The 27,650-nt window shown below is 42.6% G+C and overlaps 2 protein-coding genes across 5 annotated transcripts in view; one reads left to right on the forward strand and one right to left on the reverse strand.

The window, feature by feature from the left end:
* Nucleotides 1–27,650, forward strand: part of PTPRA (protein tyrosine phosphatase receptor type A) — a 604,614-nt gene that overhangs the window by 416,888 nt on the left and 160,076 nt on the right. The gene's annotated exons all lie outside the window — the stretch shown is intronic.
* MAVS (mitochondrial antiviral signaling protein) lies at nucleotides 8,148–26,312 on the reverse strand. 3 transcript variants are annotated; one of them, XM_042466819.1, is made up of 7 exons: nucleotides 26,177–26,312; nucleotides 22,353–22,482; nucleotides 20,172–20,346; nucleotides 18,337–18,623; nucleotides 15,834–16,506; nucleotides 11,745–12,082; nucleotides 8,148–9,150 (listed from the first exon to the last, which is right to left on the reverse strand). In XM_042466819.1, exons 2-7 carry the CDS (start codon nucleotides 22,467–22,469, stop codon nucleotides 8,446–8,448), a joined length of 2,295 nt encoding a protein of 764 aa, XP_042322753.1. In that variant the 5' UTR covers nucleotides 22,470–22,482; nucleotides 26,177–26,312; the 3' UTR covers nucleotides 8,148–8,445. The 3 variants fall into 3 exon arrangements, with proteins under 3 accessions (XP_042322753.1, XP_042322754.1, XP_042322755.1); XM_042466820.1 differs by lacking the exon at nucleotides 26,177–26,312 and adding an exon at nucleotides 22,715–23,143; XM_042466821.1 differs by lacking the exon at nucleotides 26,177–26,312 and having other exon boundaries at nucleotides 15,834–16,353; nucleotides 22,353–22,577.

The raw sequence follows: 27,650 nt of genomic DNA on the forward strand, positions 1-27,650 counted from the left end.
AACAGCGCAATGCGGCAGCTAAAAAGGCCAATGTGATTTTAGGCTGCATCAACAGAAGTACAGTGTCTAGATCAGGGGTAGGCAACCATTTTGAGCCGGGGGCCGGGTTGCTGTCCCTCAGACAACTGGGGGGGGGGCCCAAAAAAAAAAAAAAAAAATTTTTCAAAATTTAAAAAAAAAATAAACCAGGACAAATGTAGGACAACATTTTCAAATGGTGGACACTTTTTTTAAAAAAAAAGTGGAGGACACACAAAAAATTTTGCTGATTTTTAAAAAAATGTTAATATAAATGCATGTTTCTGAGGCATCTATAGACAATTGCCCCCCTTGCCCCTGCGTGCGAGAGACCAAAGGTCCCAGCGGCAATCGGCGGCAGGACCGGGCTGGGGCCGGTCCCAAGGCCTCGCCGGGCCGCATACGGCCCGCGGGCCGCAGGTTGCCTATCCCTGGTCTAGATCAAGCAAAGTAATAGTGCCACTCTATTCTCCTTTGGTCAGGCCCCACCTGGAATATTGTGTCCAGTTCTGGGCACCACAATTCAAAAAGGACATTGAGAAACTGGAGCCATGTGTCCAAAGGAGGGCAACTAAAATGGTGAAGGGTCTGGAAACCATGAAGTCCTATGAGGAACGACTCAGGGAGCTGGGGATGTTTAGCCTGGAGAAGAGAAGGTTAAGAGGTGATATGATAGCCCTATTTAAATACTTGAAGGGATGTCATATTGAGGAGGGAACAAGCTTGTTTTCTGCTGCTCCAGAGAACAGGATCCGCAACAATGGATGCAGGCTCCAGGAAAAGAGATTCCACCTCAACATTAGGAAGCACTTCCTGACAGTAAGGGCTGTTCAACAGTGGAACACACTCCTTCCTCGGAGTGTAGTGGCGTCTCCTTCCTTGGAGGTCTTTAAACAGAGGCTAGATGGCCATCTGTTGGGGATGCTTTGATCTGGATTTCCTGCATGGCAGAATAGGGTTGGACTTGATGGCCCTTGCTATCTCTTCCAACTCTATCATTCTATGATTCTAATATTAGTAGATGAAACTTTTTACAGTTTGGGGATAGTTTGTTCCCCTAATCATGCTTCACTTACAATTTAGTGTAAGGCGCATGTTAACTCTTCCAAGACACTATACTTTTATTGATGCAACCTAAAGTGGAAGGTTTTAAAAGGGTGTGCCTTTGCAAGTTGCTCATTGTGAATTACATGCAGCAGTTGTGCATCCTATACCCTGTGTTGGGGTTGTGCGTTGTACATTGTAGTTGATCATCCTATACTTTGCATTGGGGTTCTGCATCCTATACTTTACATTGGGATTGCTTATTGTACATTCTAGTGCCTCTTATACTTTGCATTGGGGTTGTGCATCCTATACTTTACATTGGGATTGCTTATTATACATTCTAGTGCCTCTTATACTTTACATTGCAGTTGTTCATCGTATACTTTGCTCTGTGGTTGTGCATTGTACATTCTAGTTGTGCATCCTATACTTCCCATTGTGATTGTACATTGTCCATTTTAGTGTAATGCAGTTTGGTTGGGCATCCTATATTTTCCATTGTGGTTGTGCATTGTAAATTCTAGCTGTGCATCCTTTACTTTGCACTGGGTTAGTGCATCATGTTTGTGCATCCTATGCTTTGCACTGCATTGCATCTCTGTGCAGTGGCTGTACATCTTATACTTTCTCCATTGGGGTTGTGCATCATGTATTGTGCATCAAGCAGTATTACCTAGTCATTGATATGCATTGTGTCATGTTACTGTTCTGGATAAGGTTCATGTAGCATCTCTCTGCATGCGGATATTTATTCTGCACTGAGGGGATGTTGGATAAGAGGCCAAGATATTATCTATAAAAAAGCCATCATACCCTAATAATCTTTGAAGACCTTTCGATATAAGTGCATATGGCCTAATTGTTTGCTTTTTTCTTACAGAGGATGTGAACATCTTACCTGAAAGTGGCCCTTTTGGTGTGTGAAATCACATTTCCTCAGCTGTTAAACACAGGTAAGCAGCAGAGAGCACCAACTGCACCCTTGAAGTCCAGGTAGGTGAGAGATTTTGACTAAAGAATCAGAAAACCACCTTCTCCCTGGCAATAAATATATAAATATATAATAAACAATAAATAAGCAATAATTCATGGCTTTTCCAAACGCTCCTACTGAGCCTATTTAGAAGAGATAATTGCAATTATGGTTGGCCCTCCACGTTTGCAGCTTTGACTTTAGCAGATTTGATTATACGTGGTTCTGATTATATGTTCTCTCTAGGAATCTCTTAAGTCTTCCCATGCAATTCTGGAAGTTGACCATAGAATTGGGCTGGAAAATCTAGATGTTCCTAGAGAAAACACTTCTCTAGGCATTTGTAGGCCCTACAGCATGATTTTGGGATCAACCTCTAGCAGACACTGATCACAGAGTTGCACTGGAGGACCTGGAGATTCTTAGAGAGGTATTTTCTTAGGTAAAAAAAATTGCTAAGATAAGAATAAAGAAGCAGCAGACATCCATAAAGATGATAAGCTCATGGCCACATAAGAATGTGTTTGTTTTTTAACAATCCTATTTCCACCCCTCTTTATTTAATATTTTTTAAAGCTAATACCTGGCCATTCTGCCTACTCAGTGCCAGAGTTTGATTTTCCCCTGAGTATGTGTTTGCATTTTAATGTGCCTTATGACTCTCACTTCCTCTTTGGGGGCAAGTTAGAAAGATTTCGCAGGAAATTTGCTCCCTTGTAGACATCCTGTCCAGGGGTCCCATGAATAAATTGCTGTGATGAAGAACCATGCACAGAAGAAAATGAACATTAATGTGGGTGTTTTGTAGAAATGTATAACATAGAATCTAGAAGTGTGAATACATAAAGTCTTGGGGGGAAAGATGTAAAATAAAGCATGCCTTTTACAGTGTCCAGTATTTTACAGTATCCAGACTACAGCTGTTCATACAATTATCTTCTTTTGCTAGCTCTGATCTAGTGCCTTTAACAGCAGGAGTCTAAGATCTGAAGATGAGGTTTTCTTCCCCCAGTCCAAAACACACTGCAGAAATAATCCAGTATGAGACTGCTTTAACTGACCTGGCTCAATGGTAAGGAATTCTGGGAACTGTAGTTTTGTGAGACATGTAGCCTTCTCTCTTAAGAGAACTCTGGTGCCACAATAAACTACAATTTCCAGGATTCCCTAGCACTGAGCCAGGGCACTTAAGCAGTCCCAAACTGGATTACTTCCGCAATGTGTTTGGACCACCCATTTATCTTTCTGCCAGGAAAGTTCCCTTAGTTAAATTTCTGCTTTATGTGACAGCATCCAGCTGATCTGGGGCAAATATTTTGTTTTAATTTTTAATTGCTTTTCCTTTTCCTTACAAAGTAGCCTGACGAAAAAGGGACAGGCTGTGTAAGGGCTTTGAGCATTGGACGACAACTGGAGTTGTTTCCTACTTACGGTGACTCTATCACAGGGTTCTCTTGGCAAGATTTGTTCAGAGAATGTTTGCCATTGCCATCCTCTGAGGCTGAGAGAATGTGACTTACCCACCAGGGTTCAAAGCCCAACTTGAACAAAAAAAACCTACCAGGTGATCTTGGGCAAGTCAGGCTCTCTCAGCCTCAGAACTTGGGAATGGCAAACCCCCTCTGAAGAAACTTGCCAAGAAAACACTATGATAGGTTCACCTTAGGGTTGCCATAAGTCAAAAACGACTTGGAGGCACACAATAACTATTGAACCTTTAATGGCTGTGCATTGATGACAAGAGTGTCTAGGAGGTCTATTTTAAAATCTTTACACTGGCTGCCTATACGTTTCCGGTCCCAATACAAAGTGTTGGTTATTACCTTTAAAGCTCTAAATGGCTTGGGCCCGGGTTACTTGAGGGAACGCCTCTCCCTACATAATCCTCCCCACACGCTCAGAACTACAGGAAAATGTTTACTCGACCACCCTAAGGTGAGATTGGTAACAACACAGCAACGGGCATTTTCAGCTGTAGTGCCCTCCTTATGGAATGCCCTCCCTGAAGATATCCGCCACAGTGGAACAGTGGAAGCCTTCAAGAAGGCTTTAAAGACTTATCTCTTTCAACAAGCCTACCCTCCCAATTCCATCTAAGATTCTACCTCCCCTATTGTTTCTGCAGTTTGGTTTTAATAGATTGCTATGTTTTTAACAGTTTTTTATCCAATGCTTTTACTGTCGTTTGAATTTAATTCTATTTTAATATGTATTTTATGATGTAGACTCTTTTTTACTGTTTTTACTGTTTGATTAACGACATGTACACCGCTTTGATCGTTGGAAAAGCGGTTTATAAATAAACATTTATTATTATATTATTATTATTATTTGTAGGGCCATTATAATTTGGAGTTGAATTGATAGCAGTTACCCTAGGAGGCATTTTGGAAAGTGTAGAAGAAGCACTTGGATGGGGAGACCATCAATGAATACTAGTCGCTATAGGCTATATTTCAGAGGAAGGAACTGGCAAAGCCACCGCTGATGGTTCCTTGCCTAAGAAAACACTGGGGAAATCATGGAGTCACCATTTTCATGGAGTCACCATAAATCAACTTGAAGGCACATACATCCACAGAAGACGTGAAGCCTGGAGAGCATCCAATGGATTCTACACACAAAAAAGAGACACGCCTCAAGGTCTCTATAATCCAGCATTCTGTTCTTTTCCCTTTTGACCAAAGAAAAGAGGCAATACTTGAGATGAGCCAGTCCGGTAATATGGAGTGAAGCCTTGAAAATGCTGAGTGCTGTCTCTCCCTGACAGATGTCCCCTGCATTTAACCAGCTTCTTTGGAAAGATGCCCATGTTAACCTACTGACCCACTTACAGAGATTACCAGGCATTGCCACATGCGCCGAGACTCACGACGGTTGCATTTATTTCCTTCTCCTCGCCACTGTTGCGGTTTCTTAAAGCCTGGTTCTGCCTTAGAATTTATTAAAAGCTTTAAAATAAAGCATAACCCAAGCATTGGGATTTCAAGACAAATACTGTCTGAGCTAGAGGCTCTGCCTGTGGAAGTTGTTAATACCTTGGAGAGTTTAGCTGTGATGCTAGCAAGATAAACAACAGGATTTGGCTAGTGAATTTAGGGGTCATTTTTTTGAAGGAACTGGAGAATCAGGAGGCTGTGTTGTTGGTTTTTTAAATAAAAGGAAATGCTTCAACTAAAGCTGCATGCAGCAGGCATCTTTCCAGCATTATTGCCATAAAGATGTTTTTCTTTTTTAATGCTGATGGAATGAGTAAGCAAGTTTCATTTCCTAGATTTGATTCTTGTGTGGAATGAGAGCATATTTTAGCAAGGATATGTTCTTTTCAAAGGTCATTTTGAAACACTTGGGGTGCTTCGCATCCATTTCAGACAAATAAGGCCATTGAGACGCACTTGTTGTCAAACACACCCTGCACAAAGCTATTAGAAATCAGTTAGAATCTAGTAATGTAAGGACAAGCTTTGCTGGACCAGACCAAGGAACCATCTTGTTCCATTTCCAATAGTATCCAGTCAGCACCATCTGGAAGCTTATGAGCGTAGGCTGGCAATTTTAACACATACAAAGGGTAACTTTCCATTACCAAGGTGCACTGAGAGTTGCATATCCCCCCCCCTCCACAAGTGCAAGTATAATGAAGAACCCACAAGGGCTTTGCATATAAGGTTTTATTGCAAAACCACAGGCCTTAGAAGGTTTCAGAAGAGGAAAATTACTTTTGACAAAATGTTTTTGGTGCTCCCTTTCAAAATCTAAGAATGCAGTAGCTTAGTGGTTAAGATGCCAGTTCTGACGATGGGAAGATCAGGTTGGCAGTCCGAGACCCAAATGCCGCATGATGGGTTCAGTCCCAGCTTGTGGTGTCCAGAACTAGATATAGTATTCCAGGTGGGGCCTGACAGAGCAGACTAGAGTGGCACTATTACTTCCCTTGATCTAGACACTATACTTTTATTGATGTAGTCTAAAATCGCATTGGCCTTGATAGCTGCTGCATTGCACTGTTGACTCATGTTCAGCTTGTGGTCTACTTGGACTCCCAGATCCCTTTCATAGAATTGGAAGAGACCCCAAGGGCCATCCAGTCCAACCCCCTGCCATGCAGGAACTCACAATCAAAGCATATCCAACAGATCATAAAATCATAGATGGCCATCCAGCCTGTTTAAAGCCTCCAAGGAAGAAGACTCCGCCACTATCTGAGTGTGTGTGTTCCACTGTCGAATAGCTCTTACTGTCAGGAAGTTCTTCCTAATGTTTAGGTGGAATCTCTTTTCCTGGAGCTTTCACACACATAAATGTCATTCAGCCAGGTGCCACCCGTCCTATATCTGTGCATTTCCTTACATTTCTCCATGTTGAAGACTAGATATTCATGTCAAAGAGAAACCTTTGTCTTTACTTTTACTTTCAAAACAGCCTGGCAGCCACATGCAACTTGTGGCCACCCCTGGCCTAGGACATGATGGGAAATAAGCACCCATCTTCCCTCGTAGGTGAAAAGCTAATATATAATTTAGCTGAATTTTCCTTGCACTTTATCATTATTACATACAAGACTGTGGCCTGTTACAGACTGCCCAAATAAAGCTGCTTCAGGTCTCTTTGGAGGTATGCTGTTTAAATGATGCATGTATCCTAAGAATCCGGAAGCTGCGCCAAAGCTGCACTCCAGTGCTTAGGAATGGAGTGTGGCTTTGGCGCGACCTCCGGACTCTTAGGACCCATGCATCATTTAAATAGCATACCTTCACTGAGACCTGAAGCAGCTTTATTTTGGCAGTCTGTAACAGGCCTAAGCTAATGAAGTTGTAGCATAAGCTTTCGTAGATTTGGTCTCCTTCTCAAATTTTACTCCGTGGATCTGAGGAAGTAGACCAAGCTTACAAAAGAATTCAAAGATATAGCCATGTTAGTCTCTAGAATCAGTACATGGAGAGATCTTGTAGCACCTTTGAAACTAACTGAAAGAAATTGGCAGCATGAGCTTTCGTATACTTCAGTCTACTTCCTCAGCTTATACTACTCGTACTTTTTCTCAGATTCGCTCTGCCTTAGATGCTATAGATACAGATCTAGTGGGTGCAACTCTAGTTGTCCAGCAACAACAGATACTTCTCCATTTGTGCAACCTGAGTGGGCAGAGGGAGGTGAAAGCCCAGGCTTCCATGATGGCTAGGAGTCCATTTGCACAGTTAAAAGCTTGTGTACCAGCTGCATCTGTTCCTTGACATGTCAGATCTGGCTACAGTGACACATGCCTCAGTTACAACCCAGTTGGATTACTGTAATGCACTCTATGTGGGGCTGTATTTGAAGAGTATTCAGAAACTTCAAATGGTCCAAAGAGTTGCAGCCAGATTGCTATCTGGGCTGGATATGGGGAGCGCCCAAATCCCTTGTTGCAAAACTCTGGCTTGCCAGTCCATTTCTGTGCATAAATTCAAAGTGCTGGTTATGACTTTTAAAGCCCCACATGGCTCAGATCCTGTATTCTCCCATACAAACTTGTCCATTCTTTGAGATCTGCTCAGGACACCTTTCACAGGTACATCTGGTGGGAACATGGGCCTTTTCAATAGCTACCCCAGGCTCTGGAACTCCCTTCCCCAGAGAGGTTTAGTCTGGCAACCTCCCTACTTTCTTTTTGCAAACAAAGACATTTCTATTTTGAAAGGCATTTGATGACTGACTACATAAGGCCTGTTCTACATGATATGCTTGATATTTTTTGTGGGTTTTTCAGTATGCTTAATATTACTAATGGTTGTGCTGGTGTGTGTGTGATGCATGTTTTAATTTGTTTGACTGTTTAATCTTGTTTTAACCTTTGTATTTTGTGTGGGGGGTTAACAATGTCTTTTTTAATTGGTGTAAGCTGCTTTGAGTCCTGATCTGGAAAAAAAGGCAGGGAAAGAAATGATGACGATGATAATGGTAACATAAAGAGTAGCTAAAGAAGGAGGCCCCACTAGTGCTGATGGACAGTGTTGCACCACCTCCCCTAAAGCAATGCACTGTTTCTTATTAAATTTTATTTAGATAGAAGAACTTTTCCACCAAAGAGATCTACCAACTGCATGGGTCAGGAGAGAAGTCAACTGACTGTGTGTGCTGAAAGGGTGATATATCCAGCTATAGATTTAATTTCCAATTACCAAATACTACCTGTCTCAATCAAAGTTTTTGAGAAATAAGGTGGACCAAGGGAAACATACAAGGCAACTTGTGAGCGCAGCAGAGTTATCAATTGCCGTGAGCATCATGCAAAGATCTGAAGAAAGGATATCAAAAGGAAACATTTCCCCCCACATGGTATAATTTGAAGGCACAGGTGGGAAGGGAAGGTGTTCTAATATTTGGCTATGCAGTAGATGGATGACCAATTTCTAATACCCAAACTCCTACTTCTTCTTATACAGTATAAAAGCTATGCCTGCCACAGATGCCAGAACAAATCCAACAAGGAGTAATGTATAATCACTTGGAATCCATGGGGGTGTTCCATCGGTTTTTTGGTTTTGGTGGGAATCCTCAGAGTGGGGATCAGTAGGCATGCTTGATGGATGCCCTGTTGCTGAATGAGGGAAGGCACCTGGAGATTGGTTTGGCTGGAGTTCTTGATAGCCAATTGTATTGGGCGCACCAGCAAGATTGATGCTGGCGTCTTCCTTCACCCGCAACTCGAAGGTCCTGATGGACCCACTGACATCTTGGTTGTCATTCATGGCCTGAAAGGATGCACTGTCTCCTTCACCCATCCCAGTTTTTCCCAAAACAATACCTACAGCTGAGCCAGAGGACTTCTCTTCAGGCTGTCCATTCTGGCTAGGATCACTCGGCATTAAAGGGTCTCCGTTTAAAGAGAACTCAGAGCTGAAACAAAGTCTGTCCGATCTGCCAGAATATTCTGGATCTGTCTCTTGGCCACTCTGGAGTTGCCCAAGAGAACTCGCATCCAGGCATGAAGTTAGGACTCCAGGTTTGCATGGACCGTCATCATCATGACTACTATAAAAGACACGGTCGTTCCGGGAAGAACCATTCCTCCTCATCCTTGAATTCATTGTGCTCCCATCCGCAATGTCTGGAGGCTGGGTTACAGACACCTGTGGGAGATGAGCCAAGGCAATAAATTCAGCTTCTTGGATAAGAAAGAGAAACCCAACTGTCCTTCCTGTGGTGATCCCACCCTGAATCACCACCTTCATCACTCCGCTGTACCACACAGTAGCAAATCCAAGTGTCTTCCCATTCCCTTTTCTCCTACAGGAGAATGGGACCTCCAGAAATAGCCATACCAAACCTAGACACGCGACAAGATGGAGGAAGGAACCTAAGCAACTGTCATCTTAACATGAGGTATCAGGTCCATAAAGAGCTTCTTCCTCTCTTCAGGCATGTGGAAGTTTTATTTATTTAGTTATTTCAAGAATTTATATCCCATCTTTCTCCCACAATGGGATTCAAAGTGGGTTACAACTTTAAAAGTTCACAAAGGATGTGTCTATACTGTAGAAGTAATGCAGTTTGACACCACATTTAACTGCCATGGCTCCAGCCTATACAATCCTGGGAGTTGTAGTTTCATGAGACACTAGCACTCTTTGGCAGAGGAAAGTACAAAACCCATTTTCACATAGGATGGTGCTGCAGTGTCAAACTGCACTCTATATTGTAGAGGTACTCAGAACTACCAAAGAGTATTAAATTGTATTCAGCCAAGGATAAAAAGGAACATAATTACATTTAAAAATGCTTCTATTCCATTGATTTTAAGTTTTGTATATTTTTTGTGATTTTATACTGTTCTTATATTATTTTAATTGTTTCAAAATTTTATTGTAATTTTTAAAAATGTTTTTTATCTGAGAGCCACCTTGGGTCCCTTCTGGGAGAAAGGCGGCATACAAATTAATTAATTAATTAATTAAAGGATCATAACACAACTAAGCCTATCCAAAATACAGTATGGCCCCCGTATTCAGAGGAGATACGTTCCTAGACTTATGTCGAAATACAAAACTGCAGATAATAGTGTACCCTATTGAAATGAATGCATTCTGGAGGAAGAGCACAACCATTATTTTTTGGCATATATAGTAATAAAATGGGGGTTGTGCCTAGGTTTGGAAAAAACTCAGTTTAAAAAAATCACAGAAAATGTGTGTGTTTATTTTTTATTTAAACCATTTTTTTCATTAATGTGTAGGACTACACCAATATAGGACTGAATCCGAAAATGAAATAGCAGAATGCAATTTAGATGTTATTGCCACTAAGTTAAATTATTGTTCATTAAAAAGTGGTCTTTTAAAGCAATTTTTTTTTTGTTTAACTTAACTGAAGGATCTGTTTCTGAATGGCATTTCTTGCACTATAAAATAAGTAATTTATTTAAAAAAAAGCAACTGACACTGGATACTGACCTAACAATAAAAAACTGCCAATAAACTGATAAAGTTAAAATGTTTAAATTCAAACACTATTGTTCCAATAAGTGGGACAATATATATGTGTGAATAACACAAGAGTTAAAATGACTCAAACAGATCTGTGAACCCAAAACATAATGGAAACAACAAACCCAATATGATCTGCATCTCCCCGAGACAAAAAAAAAAATGAGTATGAATGCTCCCTGCGTAAATGTAAACCAATCAGAACAAACTCTGAACTGCAGGAGCAAATACACTGGAGCCACTAAAGGCAGAGGTAATTTTGATATCACAAAATGATGTCCAGAATCTGCTACTTAAGCACTGTGAAACCATTGCCAACAATGCATCATGGAGATGCCAAGGTCAGCCAATGGATTTCATGGCTGAGCTGGGAATTGAACCCTGGTATCCAGAGTTGTCCCAACACTCAAATCATGACACCATGCTGGCTCATCCTAAATATATCCATCAAACTGTGAGTATCTACCAACAAAGCTGCCTTGTGCTTAACCACAAGCCTAGTAGTCCTAGGTGGCCAGGAACGTCATGGAAACAAACACATGAAAGTCCATACAGGCAATGAAATGAGCTGCTGGAGGAGCCATGGAGCACTTTGTAATCAACACAAAACAGGATAGTATATAATGTTACAAGCTTGTTATTTTGTGTGCTTACAGTACTTACAAGGCAGCAATAAACTATAGCCTTAAAAAGTGATTATATCACAATGTTTGAATTCAAAGATATAGCCGAACGCGTTAGTCTGTAGAATCAGTCCGTAGAGAGATCTTGTAGCACCTTTGAGACTAACAGAAAGAAAGAAACTGGCATGACACCCTCACATGCCAACGGCATATATATGTCTATACCTGGCTTCCACTCCACCAAATGCATCAGAGGAAGTAGACTGAAGTCCAGGAAAGCTCATGCTGCCAATTTCTTTCTTTCAGTTAGTTATAAAGGTATTATCAGATCTCTCTACATAGAAATATAGTGTTCACCTTTATCTGCAGTACACCTGGGAACATATCCCCTGCAGATACAGGGATCAGACAGTAATTCTTCATTGATTTTTGTAGCTTAAATACTGGAGATATTTATCATAAATGATGGTGGATGGAAGGAAAGAGACAGAAAGTAGAGGGCAGGCAGGTGAAGAAGCGACTTTGTACACCCCCCAGTTATCCTATCATTTCAGTTGTGTTCACTTTGCCTTCGATGTCTTCACAAATTCCACATCTTAATATCTCCCAAGATCTTACCGTCTCTTGCACCAATGCAGAAGTGTGTGAGTCATCCAGCCTTCCAACAGGCCATTTTTCTTCTTGAATGGGAGACTTTAGATCCTCCAAGTCCCCTCTACTTGAAGCAGAGGAAGGCTCCATGTGTGAGTTAGGTGGGATTACATCAGTGGAAGAGAAACCTTCAAAGTCGGGAAGAGGAGGCCGTCTCTGCCATGGAAGCAGAGTGGTGGGATTTGGGGAAACGTAGGCGTTTTCTGTTGGGCTCCAGGGTTGCTGAGAATGGTTGGAATGAGTGCTGCCAAACCGAGGAACACTGGAATGGCCCCTGGAAGCGGTGTTTGTGGGGACATGGCCACCTGCAAAGAAACAATTATAGAGAGCATATAGATGAGGTGCATCCTAAGTGCCGGCAGAACATAGTAACGGACACATAAAAGGCAGCTTCTGTGGACTCTTGGCCTTCACTGAAGAGAGATCCACTCCACTACCCAAGTTGCTAGTTCTCATGATTGTGAAGGCAGAAATGAAAACACAAGGGAATGTTGAATGAAATCTTGGGATGGAGGGAGAGTGGGTGAACAAGGTGCCTAAAAAGCACAAAGCAGATTGTCAGCACTTTATATAGCTGCTCCTCACTTCCAATAATTAGGGGAGAAAAAAACAACAATAAGTTATGCAAAGGAGGACACAATGCAAGTACACTTGTCCCTCCACATTCACTGGCGTTAGGGGCACAGGACCCCCATGATAGTGGGGGGAAATGCAAATAAATAAATAGTACTTTTTAACCTGGGAGAATAGCTCTTTAGGAATTTCTAGGTCCTCCAGCAGAACTCTGTGGTCAACATCTGCTTGCAAGACCTGCAAATGCCTAGAGAAGTGTTTTCTCTAGGAATCTTTAGGTCCTTCAGTGCAATTCTATGGTTAACATCCAGCAGAATTTCTCTGGAGGACCTAGAGATTCCTTGAGAGAGCATATTAATCAAATCCCCAACAGTCAAAGCCGCAAATGTGGAGGGCCGAGCGTATACGGTTCCATACTGACTTCAGAACAGAATTCCTAGCATAAAATGTGGATTACTCCGGTCACAGATTATACATACCTCTGCATTTGGCTTACATATGAAACATCTATCAACTCCAGTATATACTCAACTATAAGCTGACCTCATGTATAAATTGAAGGCAGATTTAGGAGCCAAAATTATGGATTTTGATATGACCCGTGGATAAGTCGAGGGTAAAATGTAGGGACATGTAACAAAGGATCTAAAGGATGAAGCAAAGAGAAGCAATGCCAAGGAACTTACAAAATTCCAGCAGGCATAAGTGTTTGTCCTCACATGGGTGTATAAAAGAGTCGAGGGAGGTCAATGTTTCCAGCATACGATTATATACTTGACCTTCACAAGGGGATGGTTCCTTTTTAAATAAGAGTTAAAGTACAGTACTCCATTGGCCTGTGCATAAGTCAACTCAGGTTTTTTGGATCTATGTTTTTTAATTAAAATATCTAGACTTACATGAATATATGCAGCATATTATTATATTCCTTATGTCCAGTTGGGTAGAGGGAACTTTGATTTATTGGCCTCATTTGGCCCACGATGAGCAGACATGGCCTGCAAAGCATCCAGGAAATGCCTTTCCCAAAGCCTCTCCTCTTGATCTCCTGTCCTACAAAGAACTCCCAGCATCTGCTTGTCTCTCTGTATAATTTCCTATCATTAAGAAAGGACAACATGGGAATACTCCCAGCCCCATCCACTGTCCACACTGGGAAGGTGAGCATAATATACATTGGAAGGGGCTCGGCTAGGCATTTTCAACAGATCAGGACTCACCCATGAGGTTTGCAAGCCAGGCTGACAGTTCCTGGCTTGGCTCTTCTCCACATGGAGCACAGGAGTGCAAAGCTTGTGAGCTGAGCTCAGTAATATTTTGCCCAATGCTTGCAAGACCAGCTGAAAGGACTTGATTTTCCCTTGCTTCTCCCCATTTCTAAACAAGTCACCTCCCAAATTGTTCAGTGCTGCAACCAGAACAGCTCACAACAATATATTGCTGCTGGGGAAATGGTCCCTTCCCCTTGAGCCCCAGCCCCTCAAAAAAAACTTTCCATGTCTCTTTGTGCTTGGATTTCAAGAACCAGGATAGCTCACAACACAACACTACCTTGATGCTGGGAATATTATTCTGGCTCCACCCTGTCCTTCTGGTAGGAAGAGGAAAAACAGGATATGTAGGTGGGAGATCACATCAGTACCTCTGCTAATCAATATTGCAAAAGGGTCTTGTAGCACCTTTGAGATTAACTGAAAGAAAGAATTTGGTAGCATGCACTTTCCTAGCCTTGTGCCCACTTCCTCAGATGCATGGGGTGGAGAGGCTAGAGACAGACCTATATAATCTGGTTTATGTAAGTCTGTCTCTGGCCTTTCCACTCATGCAAATGAAGAAGTAGGATCGAGTCTATAAAAGCTCATGCTATCAGCTTCTTTCATTCAGTTAGTCGCAAAGGTGCTACAAGACCCTTTTGAATTCTGAGTTTCCAGACGTACACGGCTATGCCTTTGAATTCTGTTAATCAAAGCATCATTGCACTTATTGTCAGGCATTTTGGATGAAGAACGGGATAGTAAATATGGATCGCTCCTTTGATATATGACCAGAGCAGCAAGAATATTGTTTGCTCAAACTTGGAAACAGACTGAAGCACAGACAATGGAAGAATGGATTGTCAACGTTGCTAAGTTAGCCCAAATTAATGTGGGTTCTAAATGATAAGTCAATTGAAGACTTTTTGAAAGATTGTAAACTGTTTATGGACTTTCTGAGCAGTAAGAAATCTGTTTGTGGTTATGGTTTTTAGTAATTGTAGTAAGATTATTTAGTTGGAAATGTAATGGTAATGTTTTTCTCTTTTTATTTGTCTTTTCATTACAATCAGAATTGGGGGATCACAACCCTAACATGCATTACTTCCATGTTTTTCCCCCCATTCTCTCTTATCTTTTTTCCCTCTTCTTTTTTTTTTCTACCCCTCTGACTTTTTTAATCTTTGATTATGTATTACAGGTTGAGTATTCCTTATCTGGAATTCCAAAATCCAAAATATATCCAAAATTGTCTGCACGGGTGACTGAGATAGTGACACTTTGGTTTTCTGATGTTTCTGTGTACACAAACTTTGTTTTACGCACAAAATTATTAAAAATATGTACAAAAAGACCCTCAGCAATGTGTGTAAGGTGTATATGAAACATAAATGAATTTCACATTTAGATTTGTGTCCCCTCTCCAAGATCATGTATATGCAAATATTCCAAAATCCCAAACACTTCTGATCCCAAGCAATTTGGATAAGAGACTCAACTTAAATTCTGATTGCAAATTAGATTGTTAAAAATTAGTCTAAAAAAATATCATGGCACTTCAACCCTGAAACTCAGTGGTTCCCACACTTTGGCCTGCCAGATGTTATGGACTTCAGCTCCCAGAATACCTGACTGTTGGCCACGTTGCTCCTTCTGGGTGTTGAAGTCCCAAGCACTTGGAGGACTAAAGTTTGGGAATCATTGCTGTGACCCCTGGCTCTGGTACAATCCTGCTGATGAGTCAACAGACTCAAGAAAGGGTCCAGGCCTGAGAAACTGTGTGTACTGCATATACAGTACTCAACTCTAAGTTGACCTCATGTATAAATCGAAGGCAGAATTTTAGGGCCAGAATTACCGATTTTGATATGACCTATAGGTAAGACAAGTGTAAAACTTAGCGGCATGTACCAAAAGTTCTAAAGGATGAAATAAAGGAAAACAATGCCAAAGAATTTACAAAATTCCAGCAGGCATAACTATTTGTGTTCACACGAAAGGCTGGATGGATGGATGAGAGAGCAGAGGGGAGTCAGTGCTTCCAGGACAGATTACACTCTTGCCTTTCACCAGGGTATGACTCCTTTTTAAGTAAGAGTTAAGTATTTGCATTGACCTGTGGATAGGTTGACTCAGGTTTTTGGGTCCATTTTTAACTAAAAATTTTAATCTTATACATGCATATATACAGTATTTCCCACAACAGATTTTGAACACAGCACAGCCTTACCTCTTTCCCAAGAATTATGAGTTCTACTGAGCACTGGGGAAGCTTCTGATGTTGTTCCAACATTTTTCTCTGTAACAATTGGACTATTCTTCCACTGATTCGGGGCTCCTTGTTCTACGCCCAACTGTCTTTGCAAGCTGGAGGTGGCGCTGCTGTCTGATTCTACAGGATCACCCAACGCCCGCTTCTTCTGATACCCCCATTGGATCTGGGTCTTCCATGCTCCCAGTTGCTCTTCCTTCTGTGAGTCATCTTGCCTCTTTGGAGCTGCTGCTGGGACGTTGTCTGCAGATGAATAATGATCCTCCACTGGCTGATTTCCAGATGTCTTGGTGCCAAGATGGGCAACTGGGGTTGGGGATGCACCAGTATCTCCAGCCATGCGACTCATGTTCCCAAAATAGCCAGATTTCACAAAGACGGGGCGTGGCTGAGGGTTGCCCCATTTTGGAGCCACACTGCTGAAGTCAGATCTTGAGGCCACTGGTGCAGGAGTGCCAGGCACCTCTCCAAGGTGGTCCTGTATCAAAACCACAGGAGAGCCACTAGTTGCAGAGGGGCCTTGGGAATTAGAAGGCTTCTCCTCCTCAGCTGCCACTCTGGGATTAAATGGCGAGGCTGCAATGCTTTTGGGTGATGGAGAAGAGTCCAGATTTGTGGCACTGTGTCTAACCTAGGGGGTGAAACCAAGAAAGCGCTAGATCCCATGTGATCTTGGAAGGTAAGCAGGGCAAGCCCTGGTTAATACTTGGATGGAAACAGCCAACATAAAGCAGGTGCTATAGGTTATAAATCAGAGGAAGGAAACTGGCAAAACCACCATTCCTTGCCTAAGAAAGCCCTGTGAAATTCATAGGGTTGCCATGACAGGCAACTTGAAGGCACACAAACAATGCAACAACTGGGTAACCTGGTCTCAGATGAATGAAGGTCAATGAAGAACACATTATTGGAAAGAGACACAACATGTTGATGTCTTTTCCAGTTGGGGAACTCCATGATGTCCTTTTTAAATGAGGCAGACTTTTTTGTTTCAACAGGCATTTGAGAACTAAATGCTCGGGGGGGGGGGGGGAGGTTAAAGCTTTTAATAATTACTCTTTAATGCCCATGTTTTGAAATTGCTTTTTAATCTATGTATAGTACCAGGAGGAGCCAACATGGCGTAATGGTTTGACTGTTGGACTATGAGTCTGGAGACCAGGTTCGATTCCCAGTTTGACAATGAACCTCTGGTTGACCTTGGGCAAGTCACATGCTCTCAGCCTCAGAGGATGGCACTGGAAGACCTCTTCTGAACAAATATTGCCAAGAAAACTGCATGGGAGGTTTGCTTTAGGGTTGTCATAAGCTGGAAACAACTTGAAGGCAGACAACAACAACAACAACAGTACCTGGTTGAGATTCCACCTCAACATGAGGAAGAACTTCCTGACAACAGGAGAACACACTCCCATGGAGTGTAGTGGAATTTCCTTCTTTGGATCTTTTTAAACAGAGGCTGGATGGCCATCTGCCAGGGGTGCTTTCACTGTGTATTCCTGCATGGCAGAATGGGGTTGGATTGGATGACCCTTGGCGTCTCTTCCAGTTCTATCATTCTATGATTTTAAATGCTGTAGGTTGAATTTCAGAGAAAGGAACTGGCTAAACCAGTCCTGTGTATTCCTTGCCTAAGAAAACCCTAAGAAATTCATGGGGTCACCATAAGTCAACGGGAGACTTGAAGGCACAAGCCCCCAACCACCACACACACACACACACAATTTCATTGTATGTGTTAATGATGTGGCCTTTTACTTGTACCCATTTCATTATGTTGTCTTGAGTATGCCTTCAAGTCACCTCCACACTCAAACCATTACACAACACTTGCTCAGGGCCACAATTGTTCCATCCCCAAATAAGACTTCCTTGTTGTCTCCCTCCTACAAGTGGATCATACATTTCACACGCAAAAGGCCCCGGGTCCAATCCCAATATCTGCAGGCGGGCAGAACTGGGAGACCTGAAATTCTGGAGAGTTGCTGCCAATCCATGCATGCAGTACTGGAGTAAATGGACCAACATGTCCTACATTCCTATGCAAAAGGCCCCCCGTTCAATTCCTTGGTATCTCCAAGTACTGGGAAAATTTTAAGCCTTGGAGAGATGCTGTCAGTCAGTGTATGCAAAGTGGATCAACATGTCCTACACTCCTAGGCCTTACCTAAATACAAATCCCAGGATTTTGAAGAATAGAGTCATGTTAGTTAAAAATGCTCTCAACCTCTTTGAATTCTGCAGCGTGTATGCACCCAAACACATGCACATCACCTCCTCTGAGCATTCAGTTTCTGCCTTTGCCAGTCAACAGAGAAGAGCCAGTCACTTTTCCAAACTAAAGTTCTCAGCACCCCCCACCCAGAATGTTCAAATTTTGGGAACTGTAATCCCAAAGAGAAATTGATTACAATCAACAACACCCAAATACAGAAGCAAACTGGCCCCAAGTTAAACAAACCTTTGGTTCTGCTGAGATCTCGCTGTTCTGAGATGGAAAGTCAGTTTCCTGAACAGGACGGTGATAATCGCTCATTGCAGGTAAGTCTGGCTTTCTGGTTGAGGATGCAAATCCTGGAGACTTAGGAGGCAAGTAGGCAGAAGGCCGGGCTTCCCTAGAACTCTGAATATTAAATGGAGGCGATGGATTTTGTTCAGCAGAAGAAGGCAGACTGATCCCAAAGGCACCCAATTCTCTCGAAGGAGGACTATTCACAACAGGAGATGAAGAATTTGATAGAGCATTACCTGGAAAGATGGATGACAGAAAACACAGGCCTATGTTTTCTTTTAGCCCTGACCAAGGAACTAGGTAAATTCTCAGGTGATAAGCTGGAGCATAGGAGGGCAAACAAAATGGTGAAAGGTCTGAAAACCATCAAGCCCTATGAGGAGTGACTTAGGGAGCTGGGTATGTTTGGCCTTGAGAAGAGACACTTAAGAAGTGGCATGATAACGATGTTCAAATATTTGAGAATGGAGCAAGTTTGTTTTCTGCTGTTCCAGAGAATAGGATCCAGAGCAATGGATGGAAGCTACAGGAAAAGAGATTCCACCTCAACATTAGGAAGGGCTTCCTGACAGTAAGAACTGTTTGACAGTGGAACACACTCCTTCCTTAGAGGTTTTTAAACAGAGGCTGGATGGCCATCTGTTGGGAGTGCTTTGATGGTGTTTTCTTGCATGGCGGAATGGAGTTGGACTGGAGGTTTCTTCCAACTCTTGGATTCTAAGTATTATTATTATTATTATTATTATTATTATTAAACTTTATTTCTATAGCGCTGTAATTATACACAGCGCTGTACAAAGTTGGTATAGGTTTATGCCAACACTTGAAGAGGGTCTGGCAGATATTTTCACTGTGCACTTGCTTCCTCCCTGACATTTTAGACCCAGGTGAGGCCTTTGTTACAAACAGAAAGGAAACAAGACATGACTTCTGGTCCTTTCCTGTTGTTAAAAAAAGGTCTCTTGTAGGCCTAAAATGCCCCCACTTCAAATATGGTGCAAATTTCCCCCATGGCTTATAGAGTGAGTATGGCATAGGTGCAGGGAGTGTGGCGAAAAGCTTTACATGGCTCCTCTGGTGTGCAGCAGGGACAGGCTGATAATAAAAAATTAAATAAAACCTTTATTTATACCCCACTTTTCTGCTACAGGAGCAATCAAAGCGGCTTATATGATTAAAAATGAGGATCCAGTCTCAAACTCATTGCCTAACACAGTGGTTCTCAGACTTTTTACCCTTGTGATCCCACTCTCCCACCCACCCACACCCTTGTGACCACCCAAGTAAATATTGTGCTGGCAAATTAATACATACCTCTTTGTCCTATGCTTTTCTGTTTATGTGGGTTATATACAGTACAGCCCCCATATCTGCAAGGGATACATTCCTGGACTTACCATGGAAACACAGAACCAGAGATAGCAGCAAACCCTATTGAAATGAATTACTTCCAGCAGAAACACACCACAGAATTAATCCGTTTCGGACCCCCCCCCCCATAAGAGGACCTAGAAATGTCTAGAAAGAATACCTCTCTAAGAATCTCTAGATCCTATGGCCAACTTATAGCAGAACCATATCAGAATGGCACTGCGGGACCTAGAAAATGCACAGAAAGAGCGTATTTTTTTTGGATGTGGATAAGTGAATCCGCTGGCACCAGTCCTGCTGATATGGGGCTTGTACTGTATTGTCCTTTGGCAACAAACAAACAAACCAGAAATTCTCCATTCTACCAAAAACCAAATACAGCACTGCATGCAAAAGAAGAAAGGCTAACTCACGGGGCTGATACATATTATAAACGCGCTGGAGGTCATCGGCTAAGTCTCCTAAGTTGTCTTCCCGGAGGGCATCTATGAGTACTTGCAACCAGCCTTCTCTGCTTTGCAGGCGTTCAAAGAACTCAAACACGGCTAAATTGTTCCCATGTCTGCTGTAGTAGGCGCTTATCTCTTGCTAGAGAAAGAAATGGAGGAGGAAACAGGCCAATGAGGGTAACTTCAGGAAAGGAAGAAAGAAAGAACACTGTGAAACAACTTTCACAGTAGATTTGCATTGCAAACCACACCTTTTGCATTCATAAAAGCCACAGTTCTATCCCCTGTACTAAGAGGGAAAAGGATGTAACATTTTAGAGCAAGCAGGAAATCCTATTGCTGTGTCCAAGGGGCCTATTTGCACTCCAGAATTATAATGCTACAAGTCCACTTTAATTGCCATTCTTAATAGAATCCTGGGATCTGCAGTTTAGAGGCTAGAATGACCTAAGCAAGAAAGAAGAAATTCCAGATGTGTCTGAATGGCTATGGAAAATATTTGAATATATGGAAATAGTCAAGTTAACCTGCTGGATTCGAAATGGGTTGATGGACAGATTTAAAAAAGAATGGTCAGGAACTTTAGAATACTTAAAACATACCTGGGGACATAAGTTAATGTAAAGAATATACGTTTGAGAGTTAAAGAAGAGTCTGAATTTGTGTAAATAAAGTTTTTGAGGAATGTAAGAGTAAACTATCAATGTGATTAGTTTAACAAAGGTGTAACAGGGTTGCATTGAGAAATGACAATTTGTAGTAAAAGTGATTAATAAAGTCAGTAACAATGCCAAAGGTAGAGATTAGGTAGTCTTTTTATTTGTTTATTGTTCATTGTCTACTATGTGTGTGTTTATTTATTATTTATATTTTCTGTACATTTCAAAAAAGTCTCTAAAAATAAAGTGTGTGTGTATGGGGGGGGAATAAATAGCATTAACAAGTACATTTCTATACCGCTTAGCAGTGCACTTAAGCACTCCCTAAGCAGTTTACAAAGTGTAAGCCAATTGCCCCCAACACCTGGGAACTCTTTATTCTATGCATCTCTGTGAGCTCTGAAAATAAATAAAGTGGACTCACAGAGCTATAATGCTGCACTGTGAATGGGTCCCGGTACAAATGCAACATTTCAGCACCCCAAAAATACACATCATTTGCAGTGTGTTTAATGTGGTAACTAGAGAAAAGCCAACTGCCGCTGGTTTGCTGGAACATTAAACGCTTCCGACAAGCCTCTTTTAAAGCCATTTAAGGTGAGCGCAGGAGTCTGCCTTTTCCCTGAGTCATATCACTGGCCTGGACTACTCTGACTGACAGCTATGCTCCAGTTTTTCAGTACCATCTTCCCCATCAATTGCAATCCGGTTCTTCTAAGTTGAGGGAGGAGAAGTCCATCTCAGAGATGTTCTAGCAACAGGCAGGGCTTAAGCATGCCCACCAAAAACACCAGCATATTTGCACGAAACCAATGATTCCCAAACTTTGGTCCTCCAGGTTTTTTGGACTTCGATTCCCAGAAGCCTCAACCACCTTGGCAGGAATTCTGGGAACTGAAGGCCCAAACATCTTGGAGGAATCACAGAGCTATAATTAGGAATCACTGCACTAAACACCATTTCTCCCAGTTACAAAGCTTTAGGAGAGCCATTTCAACCTTCTAGCAAACAGTACAAACTTCATACGGAAGCTGGGAAACCACCAGCTGATGGTTTCATAAGGAAGAGGTCATGAGAGCAAGAGAGTGAACCTAGATTTTCGTCTGTGCAAAGTATGCATCCTCCCAACAGGCAGCTGATGGCTTCCACACCTAGAGGGGCAGTTGGGTTTTAAATCCAAACTTTAAAAGGGCTATCTAAGGTCCAAAACACATGGCAGAAATAACCCTATTTGAGACTGTTTTAACTGCCCTGGCTCAATGCTAGGGAATGCTGGGGATTGTAGTTTTGTGTGACAATTGGCCTTCTCTGTCAGAGAGCTCTGGTACCGCAATATACTATAATTGTCAGGATTCCCAAGCACTGAGCCAAGGCAGTTAAAGCGGTCTCAAACTGGATTATTTCTGCAGTGCGTTTTGGACCACTGAGCTGGGCATGGACTCTCTTGCAGCTTCCCCACCCCAGCAGGGCAAAAGTGAACCGTTACCCTGTCGGTGTCCGTGAAGCACGGGAGGCAGATCATCTGAGCCACTCGAATGCGGTAGAACTTTGTCAAGTTACCCTTGATGTACTTTTTCACCTTATCCTCCGCAAAGGATGACATCTTCACTTAGCAACTAGGAAAATGGGAAGAAAGATGCTGCTGTTAGACTCCGCAGCAGTTGCCCCAGAAGTTCAATCACGGCCTGTGCCAAGAACAAATACACTAGAGTGACTAACATTTCCAATACTTTTCAGGCCCCGGAGACATAATCCAGCTTCTTTCTGTGTTTTAAAAACTTCTAAACTGCTTCTTTATCCGTAAGGGACCCCAGGGAAATGCACATAAAACTGTAAAAATAAATGCACCATGAAAAATGTTGCGTGTGTTGTTTCCCTTTAAGTCGTTTCCATTTTATGGCCACCCTGAAGGTAAACTTATCACAGGGTTTTCTTGGCATGTTTCTTCAGAGGGGGTTTGCCATTGCCATCCTCTGAGGTTGAGAGAGTGTGACTTGCCCAGGGTTACCAGATGGGTTTCATGACAGAGATGGGAATCAAACTCGGCTCTTCAGAGTCATAGTCCAACATTCAAATTGCTACCTGGAATAAAATGATGAACATAAACCATTCAACTACAAAACCTCTAAAAAGCTGGTGGGATTCATAGAATCTGAAGAGTTTAAAATGACCACAAGGGCCGTCTAGGACCAGAGACATCTTGCATGTTTAAGGTTTTGGAATACCTGTATTTGGATATGAGTACACAACAAAGCTTTCATGAAAACAAAGCTTTCATGTTTCATATACACCTTATACACATAGCTTGAAGGTAATTTTATATTGTGTTTTTCATTTTTTTGTGCACAAAACAGGGTTCGTGTACACCAAACCATCAGAAAGCAAAGGTGTCACTATCTCAACCACTCATGAATAAAGTTTTGGTGCTTGGAATACTTTGGAATCCAGGTAAGGGAGCATATCCAGAGAAAGGTGACCAAAATGGTGAAGGGTCTGGAAACCATGCCTTACGAGGAGCAACTGAGGGCTCTGGGTATGTTTAGCCTGGAGAAGGTTAAGAGGTGATATGATAGCTTTGTTTAAACATCTGAAGAGGTGTCACACTGAGGATGGAGCAAGCTTCTTTTCTGCTGCTCCAGAGACTAGGAACCAGAGCAATGGATGCAAACTACAGGAAAAGAGATTCGACTGCAACCTTAAGAAGAACTTCCTGACAGTAAGAGCTGTTCAACAATGAAACACTCCCTTGGCATTTGGTGGTCTTCTTTGGAGGTTTTTAAAGAGAGGCTGGATGGCCATCTGTCACAGGGGATGCTTTGATTGTGAGTTCCTGCATGGCAGAAGGGGGTTGGACTGGATGGCCCTTGGGATCTCTTCCAACTCTAGGATTCTAACCTATATTGTAAAGGTTTGCTGCTGCTGTTAACTGGTATTCAGTCAACCCCGACTCATGGCGACCCTCTGTATGAGACATCTCCCTGTGCTCTATTGCTCTGCTTAGGTCCTGCAAACTCATACCCATGACCTCCTTATACAATCCATCCATCTGGTATGCCGCCTTCCTCTCTTTCTCATGCACTCTAGCATTCCTGTTCATTCTAGTGATCCATAGTCATTATGTGGCCAAAGTACGACAGCCTCAATTGAATCAGTGTCTTTTCTAATGATTCATGCCTTCTCGTGATGCAGCCAAAAGTAGTACCTCAACTTTATCATCTTGGCTTCCAGGGAGAGTTCAGGCTTAATCTGTTCAATGACCCATTTGTTTGTCTTTTTAGCAGTCCATGGTATCCACAGAACTCCATCCACAGAATTCTTCTGCAGCTCCACATCTCAAATGAGTTGATTTTCTTCCTATCAGCTTTCTTCAATATCCAGCTCTTGCATCCATCCATGGTGATGGGGAATACCATGGCTTGGACAATTCTAACTTTACTACTCAGTTGTAGTTTGCAGCTCTGACTTCTGCAGTTTTGACTAACATGTTTTCTCTAGTAGCGAGATCTTGTATCACCTTTGAGACTAACTGAAAGAAGGAAGTTGGCAGCATGAGCTTTCCTAGACTTCGTAGACCTCAGATGGATCTGAGGAAGTAGACTGAAGTCTAGGAAAGCCCATGCTGCCAACCACTTCCTTTTAGTTAGTCTCAAAGGTGATACAAGATCGCTCTACAACTGATTCTAGAGACTAACCCAGCTATATCTTTGAATTCATCTTCTCTCTAGAAATCTCTAAATCCTCCAGTGAAACTCTGCTGGAATTTGACCATAGAGCTGTGCTGGAAAATTTAGAGGTTCCTAGAGAAAACACTTCTCTGGGCATTTGTAGGTCCTCCAACATAATTCTATGATCAACATCTGGCATCTCCAGATCCTCCAATGCGACTCTATGATCAAGGTGACGTTGAAGGCTTTCACGGCTGGCGTCCATAGTTTTCTGAGAGAATGGGTCATTTGGATTCAACACAAAAATAAATGTAGATGTGTATAGGCAAAGCTAATAAAAATAAAAGTAAGAGTTCAGACTTTAGATAGGCCCCATAATATAAAAGACAGGAATGGTTTTTAAAACAACACACTTCACACACATCTCTTGCAAAGAGTGTTTGGACTTTGGTCCCCAGATAGAGAGATGGTTACCTTTTTAATTCTTCACAGCCCTTGCAAAACATCTTTTAAATAATAATGTGCCAAGAATACAGACTCTAAAGGGTTTTTGTTTAAGATAAAGGAATAGCTAGCACTAAAGTTGTAACAATTTTGGGTATCCAAGCTCCAAAGCAACAGATCTTCTTTTCAACTGACAGACAAGGCCAAAGATAAAGAAAGAAGAGGGAGGCTTTGGGGAGAAATCACAAGCTCAGGCTATTATAGTTAATGTAATGGCAATAGATTTCACTTTTGCTAAAAAGGAAACTAGACTTCCAGGGATTTTCTCTTCTCTGCATGCCTTATGAAGGCTATGGATATTAGGAACATGCCCATGAATCTATTGCAACTAATTTAACTGGACACGCATTGTATGGAGAAATATGAAGGAGGTGTGGAAAATGCAGATGCAATGGGGGTTTCTAAAAGGCTGTATAACAGCCAATGAAAACGGAGATAAAGGAGAAAACTGCAGCAGAAAATGGCTTCTAAATATTGTGTAAAACTTAGGATGGGGAGACCCCTCCTTGCCTGAGACAGCCCTTCTTCCAAGATGGTAATGAATACATTGCAAATGGCTGCCATAACTGTTTTGTCCTGATTAAGTTGATTTGGTACTTAGAAAACTAAATCTCACACACACTTCCTCCAAGAGGCAGCAAAGAGGGAAAGCTAGACTATTCTGCAGGCTCCCATTCAGTCATGCAAAAGATTTGCCTTCTCTGGTGCAAAGCAATTTTGGCAGGCCCTGCTGGCTTCCTAGTCCCTGCTGGAGTCCCCCCTCAACTCCAAAGATACTCACTCCTAGGAAAGCCAGGGCAGGACCCTCTGCAGGGGTCCCTGAGTCCCCCAGGAATGTGTGAATGGGCCTCTTCTTAGGAAAAAGCAACCCAAGCCCTCCCCTCCCCTCAACCTTCTGCCTTTGCTTTGGCATTCCCTTGTGATGAAAATGAAAGCCCTTCCTTCCTTGCCTCCACTTTGCAGCCATTTCCTGCTCAGCAAAACAAAGGCGCAACCCTTGCAGGAGGGGAGGCAAGGAAAGGGTTTTGGGTTGGTTTGGTTTTGTCCCTCCCCCCCAACAGCCTGGGAAAGTTGGGGAAATTCCGCAGCCATCCCAGAGACTCTTTCCAAGGCGGGGAAGGAAATGCACGCTTCCTCTTACCTGAGCTCCTCACGCTTAAAATGCAAAAGAAGCCCCAAATACAACCTGGTGCAAACGGGCGCCTAGTTGCAGGGCTGGCTCCTGGGCCTCGCGCGCAGCCTCCGTGACTCCCGACTCAGTCCCGGGGAACGTTCTGAGCCCGCCTCCTTCCCGCCCTCCCATTGGCTGCCGCGCTGTCCGTCAAACGCCTTTGGAACGTTGGCTTGCTGAGGCTCAATGCTACGGAATCCTGGGATTTGTAGTTTTATCATTACTTGAGGAATGGTTATGGGAACTACTTCATATGAAAATTCTAGCTCATCCAGCTCAATGGTCAACATTTTACTTTCATGGGGGTCCTTAACCCCAGCCCCAATGAACGTGGAGGGTCACAGTATATCTGCCAGGGATGCTTTGATTGTGAGTTCCTGCATGGCAGAATGGGGCTGGGCTGGATGGCTCTGAGGCCTCTTCCAACTCACACACAGCAATCCTTGACAGCTGCTCATCTTCCTCCTCTTAAACCCAAACTCCCAACATGGCTGCAACATAATTAAACTACAACTTGCAAGGCTTGAGTTGTTGTTGCAACCCACCCACTCCCAGTATTCCTAGTCCTTGCGGTGCCAGGGCTTACCTTCTACCCTGTTTATCATCCAAATCCTGGCTAGAAGCCCATGGAGTAGATTAAATGTTCCTGACCCTATCTCCCTAATTTTGTCAGAATACAGTGGTCCCTCCACATTCTCTGGAGTTAGGGGCACAGGACCCCCATGAAAGTGGGGGGAAGCATATAAAAAACCACTACTTTTTTACCCAAGAGACCCCTTTTCTAGGAATCTCTTATGTCCTCCAGCACAACTCCATGGTCAGCGTTTGTCATGCTGGAGGACCTACAAATGCCTAAAGAAGTGTTTTCTCTAGTAATCTCTAGATCTTCCAGTGCAACTCTATGGTCAAATTCCAGCAGAATTTATCTGGAGGACCTATTAATCAAATCTGCAAATAAAACCACAAAAGTCAAAGCTATAAATGTGGAAGTAAAGGTAAAAGTAATCCCTTGACATGAATGTCTAATCGTAACCAACTTTAGGGGAGCGGTGTTCATCTCTGTTTCTAAGCCAAAGAGCCAGTGTTATCTGAGGACTACTTTGGTGGTCAAGTGGCCAGTATGACTCCATCGAACACTGTTACTTTCCCACTGAGAAGTGGTAGCTATCTATCTACTTGCATTTGCATGCTTTCATGACAGGAGCTCACACTATCATGCAGCATTCGGGCCTCGAACTGCCAGCCTGCTGTGGAGGACCTGCCACATTCGTCATACGTTAGCTTTGTGACAGGTTGATGGTGCAGCTGCCACACATGCATAAGTACACTCAAACGAAAGCCCCATATGGCAAGCAATGGGGCCGATGGCTGTGTCTCAGTCCCAGGGCGCATGCTCCAGACCCTTCTCTATGCTGCCTTGCATTCCTGCATTGGCGCTAAGTTG

The sequence above is a fragment of the Sceloporus undulatus genome, chromosome 5 (genome assembly GCF_019175285.1).
Source record: "Sceloporus undulatus isolate JIND9_A2432 ecotype Alabama chromosome 5, SceUnd_v1.1, whole genome shotgun sequence".
Lineage (NCBI taxonomy): Eukaryota > Metazoa > Chordata > Lepidosauria > Squamata > Phrynosomatidae > Sceloporus > Sceloporus undulatus.